Here is a 6,278-nt window from a genome sequence, read left to right on the forward strand (position 1 = left end):
AATTGACTAATCCAAATTAGTCCATAGACGTGCTCCTAGTAAGTAGTTCACTATCTATTCATAAGCTACTACTGCAGGGGAGTTCTCGAGATCTACCTGAGCTCAAACTCCCTTCTCGCCTTGCAAATAAGAGGGAGCCCCAGGCTCGAGGATCTTATGAGCTCAGGGCTCTCTCTCGGAACAGCATGCCAAACAAGCTTTATAATCAATCATCAGCTAAGTGTGAACTCTTGAAACATTAATGGGTGGTGTCGAGTCGAATAATGACAACAGCCAATCAGAGTCTGAATATCTGTGGAGGTTTGCACTTATTCATAGTGTTTTAAAGACTAGATGTTTGCACATTGACACTGTTTTTTAGTCTGAATTAGAATTCATTAAATCAAAAAAAATATGGTGTACCCTTTTATTTTAATATCATTACATAAATAAATTATAAACACAGCTAATACAAATAGCAATTTTCTAGGGAAATGTTATACCTTAAGAAGTACTCAACATCACTATATCACATATTTTTCCAATATCATGCAGCCCTATTTATTACACTTATTAAGGAATCTTTTTTGCAGCTTAGGTCAATATCAATCTCAACAAGAGAAATGGATATCGACAGAAGCCTACTTTGCATTCATTTAAAAATGATCTCAACCAACTCTCCAAAGAATATACTGTACTTCTGGTAATAAAAGAAGAGTTAAAACCCTCTGCCTCGTATGGTTAAACCATTAACATGTCCACTTCGAGAATGAAACTGACAGAGAACAGGAGCAGTAGGAACGTGACTGAAAAAGCTCTTACCCCCTGAGGGACTCCTGGCCCCTCCGCCGGACCCTCTGCTGCACCTCCCCCTCAGGTTTTCCAGTGAATCGGCTGGCCTGGATGTCTCCATCTCCTTGCCCTTGCACTGAATGGACCGCGGCCCACCAGAGCACCACCTTGGCCAGCTTCCACACTCCCATTGGCCCCTGCTGTGCGACTCCTGAAGCGCCGGCAAACGTGCCTCACCCTCAATAAAACTCTTCCTTTCCAGTGAGCTCTTCAGACACTAATTCAAGCTTGATCCAAGAACACTCCAGGCTTGAAAAAAAGAGAACAAAATGACCTACTGATTCTGAATACCATTGCTTTTTCATTCTCAACAGCTTAGCCTATTTAGCGCATGGGTTGTTGAGTCACACATGACAAAAATTAATATAGTTAGTAGTACTGTCATCATTTGAAATGCTGTAAATGGTTAAATATTTATTTGTCCTCTATGGACCTCTAATATTAATTAAATAAATTTTAGACTATTCAACTTGTATTAAAAACTGTGTTTTTTCATTTTTTACATTTTTGAGACAAATCTCAAAGCTGTCCTATGATGTCACTTTCCTCAGCCAAGTTCTAAGCCCAATCTAAAAAAACTGTACTATAGTGTGACTTTCTCAAGCATAGATTTGGGCTAAACCTCAAAATGATGTGACTGTCTCAGACATAGTTTTGAGCCCAAACTCAAAACTGTCCTATGGTGTCACTTTCTCATGCATAGTTTTGAGCCAAACCAAAAAGAAACTGTCCTATGGTATCACTTTCACTTTCTTAAGCATTGTTTTGAGCCAAACTTTTAAAAAAAAACTGTCCTGTGGTGTCATTCTCAAGCATAGATTTGAGCAAAATCTCCAAACTGTCCTATGTTATTGCCTTCTCAAGCATAGTTTCGAGCCAAATCTAAAAAAAACTGTCCTATGGTGTGACTTTCTCAACCATAGTTTGAGCCTAATAAAAAACCTGTCCTATGGTGTCACTTATGCCACCATAGTTTTGAGCCAAATCTAAAAAACTGTCCTATGGTGTCATTTTTCTCAAGAATGGTTTTAAGCCAAATCAAAAAAAAAAAACTGTCCTATGGTGTCACTTTCTCAAGCATATTTTCTAGCCAAATCTCCAAACTGTCCTATGGTTTGACTTTCTCAAGCATAGTTTAGAGCTAAATCTCCAAACGGTCCTATAGTTTGGTTTTTCCTAAAGCATAGTTTTGAGCCAAATATAAAAAACTGTCCTATGGTTTCACTTTCTCAAGCATAGATTTGTGACTGTCTCAAGCAATCACAGCTTTTGTAAATTAAAAAGAAAAGTTGTAAAGTCGTTAATAAATACCTCAGGCCTAATTTTACAAGTGGTATTTTAGTGAATGGCAATCACTTTTTCCATCCATATTTTTATAAAAGCATAGGAACTTGATGATACCATTTGTCACTGAAAGCCATGTCCTCTGGTGTAACACTATATGCTAAAACCAGCAATTCCTCTAAAATACTTGGACCTCATTCAAGGAGACCCCTGTTAATTTTTTTTGTCTCAGATTTTGTTTTTTTTACATATTTAACTTTTATGGAACCACAAAAAAAACAACTCTTGTTGTCCTTTGGTGTGACACCCTGATTCGTTAAAATTGTCCAACAATCCTGAAAATTCATGGAGAAAAACAAATATTATTTTTAATTTCATATGAAATAAATAGCATTATATAAAGATAGCTGTCCAACGATGAAGATAATTCACTGTCATGCTATTTTTGTATTATTGACAGTTGTTTTTCTTGATTTATTCTGTCACACCATAAGACATATTTACAGTACAGTTCAGAAAAGTTTTAAAAAACTACAAATAATTTATATAAATAGTAACCCCATATGTTTTCTCAACATCATACTTCAAAGTACTCTAATATATATATATATTTTCTTCAAAAATGGGTGTTTCACAAAAAAAAAAAGCATTTCACTGCATTTTTGTCCCATATGCATAAAACCAAAGAACAAATGTGCCCCCTCATAAATTTAGCCATTAAGCTGAGTACGGTCGATGATGGAGTTTTTTATAAAGTATAGTATTATTCCAGGCAAACCGTGTGGCTCTTTAAGTGCCAGCCCGCATCCTTTTACAGGCCCACTTAGACTGTCTTAGTGTGTAGAAATAACCAACTCCGGGCCAAGACTGGACTCATGGTTTTGTCCTCAACCGGCTCATTAAAATAAGATTTTAGGGTAAATAATGGGCCTCAAAAGATTTAGAACCATGGCAGAAATTGGTCTCAACTTCAGGGGGGTGGCAAAACAACACTGCAAGCTTTTACGGTTTTCTTTTCAGCATGATATATTTGTTTTAAGGAACAACTGCAGATGTAAAACCTCTGCAAAGTGGGCATACTGCTTTACAAGGACATTCTTAAACAAATTGGATATGTCTCCACAGAGTTTTATTGCTGTGCCATATGTACAGATTAAAATAAGTAACTTCAGTCTACAGTAAAGTGAAATGAATACTCTTTACCTTCAAAGGCTTTAAAAAGTTGCAAGATTATAATAATAAAGTTAGCTAAATTACAGTACACCATCTAAGATGACAGGGAAAGAAAGTTTTTAAATGGGTGGATCTACAGTGTGAATAAAGAAAAAACACACTTTTTACAGTATGTACATTTATATTGTGACAATATTCCTTAAAGTATCTTCCTTTATTGCGTTTAAAAATGTCTACTTATTAAAGTTGGTATAAAAGGATTATGATTATATACTTGCAGGTCTGGTAAATCTGTGAGAGAAAGTTTGAGGAGTTTTCAAGTGGGCGGTGCTTATCATCACCGCGCGAACAAAGAAAAAAAAAACATCAATGACAACAATCATCTTTCCAGGGTCTCATTATGAATTACATCTTCCGCTTTTCCGCTCTTCATGACGTCAGACACGGTGACACAATCCAACATCTTGTATTTCTAATTATGACGTTAAAATCACAGCACGTGAGCGTTTCCTTTGTGAAGAAAAGAAAAAAAGTCGCCAGGAAAAAAGTTGAGTTTACATGCTGAGGCGTTTACACTTTACCTCAGAATTCGTGTTTACATTAAATATCGTTCAATATTTTGCTAATTTGATGTATTTTAATCATTTTTCACGTACATTAGGGGGAGAGTTGCAGATTTAACGCGTTTTAAATGTATCTAGCAACTGTTAAACGTATATTTAACGGTTTTTTCATTTAAAAAGCAACGGTTTTCTCTTCATGTTTTCAAACTTTTAAACGTTACTCACCATTAAACTTCATTTCTCTCAGCCGTGCAGTAGCTAAATTAATTCGCGTATTTGAGTTTTAAATCAGTTAGCCGGTCAATAGACTGTCGTTAGCAAAGAAACGCCGGTTTACGTCACCGAGGCAGTTTTTTCGTTCAAATTAAATCCTGCAACTCCGCCAACTTTCTTAATCGCCCATAAACTCGCTCTTTCCTGCATTTAAAAGTACAAATCTCCTCGCATTACGAGCGCCCCGTTGAAAGCGATGCGAATAAAGCGTGCATTAGGAATCAGGATATTGAAGGAGAAATACCTCAGATGCGTCGGAATGCCTGGAGGAGTCCGTTATTGTCACGGGATATTTGCTCTCCTGAATGGAAAAACTGCACTGTAGCTCTTGTGAGAAAGAGAAAAGTAAGTGAATTGGCCTGATAGGTCGAGGGGAGGTGCTTTTTTTGGTTGAAGAGGAGGGGGTTTGAACCCACTGACTGTCCCCCTGCACTGCAACCAACCATTACAGTACTGAGGGGGAAAAGTGAATGAAAAAGAAAGTATAGATTATACGATTTAGCGCTTTTAGAAACAATGGGATAATTGTTTGTAATCACTGATTGTATTATAATGATGTAGTAGATTGATTAACTGATCTGCTCATGTTTGGACAAATCAACAACATTAGCATCTTGATATGAAAATTAATATTTAATATTGATCATAGTAATTTATATTAGGCTAATGTGTTTTTGAACCATACTACAAAGTACTTGTTTTAATCTGTTGTAGTGAGTGTATATACTACATACTATTATACTACAATACAACCACAGTTTACTATAAAAACTAAAGTATACTACAGTGTTTATGACAGTTTATCAGTTCAATATAGATGATATTACAGTATATTGTAGCTTGTAGCTTTCTATTACAAAGTGTGTAAATACTGCAATATATTCATTACAGTATAATACACTTTACTATAGTATAGTGGGGTTCAAAAACAATAATTTTGACAATAAATGACTATTAAATGTTCATGTTTGAATATTTGCATTATGTTATCTTTTTTTACAAAAAAATCAGTGATAAAATCAGACATTTATTCTATATAAACATCTAAATTATGTAAGCAATTTGTTTTATAGCTGATAAAATGTGATGTAAAACTTTATTTAATTTACATAACTTCATTTTGGAAGCTATAAAATAAAAACTGCATAGAATCAGTGTTATGAAGCGGACAGGAGACAGAGGTAAGGAAACGTTAGGGTGTTTATTAAATGACAACAAGGAGCACATGAAGGATAGCCAGGAGGATCAGGAATGATGTTGGGGTCTTTTCCTCCGTGGCTGGGTAACAGGAATACACGAGGATGGACAGCACACACCAGATACAGCTGACAGAGGATGACACAGACTTGGAAGGACTGGAAGACAGGACGATTCGGGTGGACCAGGAAGACTAGGAGGAATACAAAGAGAACAGGTAAGTAAAGCGTTTGTTTTAGCTGAGGATGACTACGCTGAGTGGTCGCTCAGTTGTCCGCTTTCGTCGAGACGAGCCCGGACAATGAGCGACTGGAGTGCTGTGCTTTTATCTGGTGCTCGTGAATGTGATGCAGCTGTGTGCTCATTAGAAGTCAGGTGATGGTGATCTTCGTGAGTGGGGATCGTGAGAGCCTGACCAATCCGTGACAGTACCCCCCTCCCCAGGGCCCGCTCCTGAGGGCCGACACCTCCGACGCCGTGGTGGTCTCCCTCTGCCTCTAGGCGCTGGGAACTCAGGGTGGCTCTCATGAAACTCCACCATGAGACTAGGATCGAGAATATCAGCTCTGGGAACCCATGTCCTTTCTTCGGGGCCGTACCCTTCCCAGTCCACCAGGTACTCCAACTGGCCACCACGACGTCGGGAACGCAAGATCTCCTTCACTGCGTAGACGGCTCCTTCTTCTAGGAGCAGTGGAGGAGGGGGTTCCTCTTCGTGGTCAGGCTCTGTGGAGGGAAGAACAGGATCGTGATAGGGTTTCAGGAGTGATACGTGGAATGTAGGGTGAATACGGTAGTGAGAGGGTAATTGTAGTTTGTAGGTGACGGGGTTAACCTGTTCCACGATGGTGAAGGGACCAACAAATCGGGGACTTAACTTGCGAGAGGGCAGTCGCATGCGTATGTCCCGGGTGGATAGCCACACCTTTTGTCCGGGTGTGTATCTGGGTTCTTCAG

At 38.2% G+C, this 6,278-nt stretch overlaps 1 protein-coding gene across 1 annotated transcript in view; it reads right to left on the bottom strand.

Annotated features, from left to right (window-relative positions):
* Nucleotides 1–4,462, bottom strand: part of fbn2b (fibrillin 2b) — a 131,500-nt gene extending 127,038 nt beyond the window's left edge. The window contains exons 1-2 of the mRNA XM_056448347.1: nt 4,369–4,462; nt 802–1,080 (exon numbers count right to left, since the gene is read on the bottom strand). Coding sequence (XP_056304322.1) covers nt 802–962 — 161 coding nt within the window. The 5' untranslated portion in view covers nt 963–1,080; nt 4,369–4,462. The remainder of the gene's footprint in view (nt 1–801; nt 1,081–4,368) is intronic.
* Nucleotides 4,463–6,278: the final 1,816 nt, after the last annotated feature.

The sequence above is a fragment of the Danio aesculapii genome, chromosome 22, assembly GCF_903798145.1.
Source record: "Danio aesculapii chromosome 22, fDanAes4.1, whole genome shotgun sequence".
Taxonomy (NCBI): domain Eukaryota; kingdom Metazoa; phylum Chordata; class Actinopteri; order Cypriniformes; family Danionidae; genus Danio; species Danio aesculapii.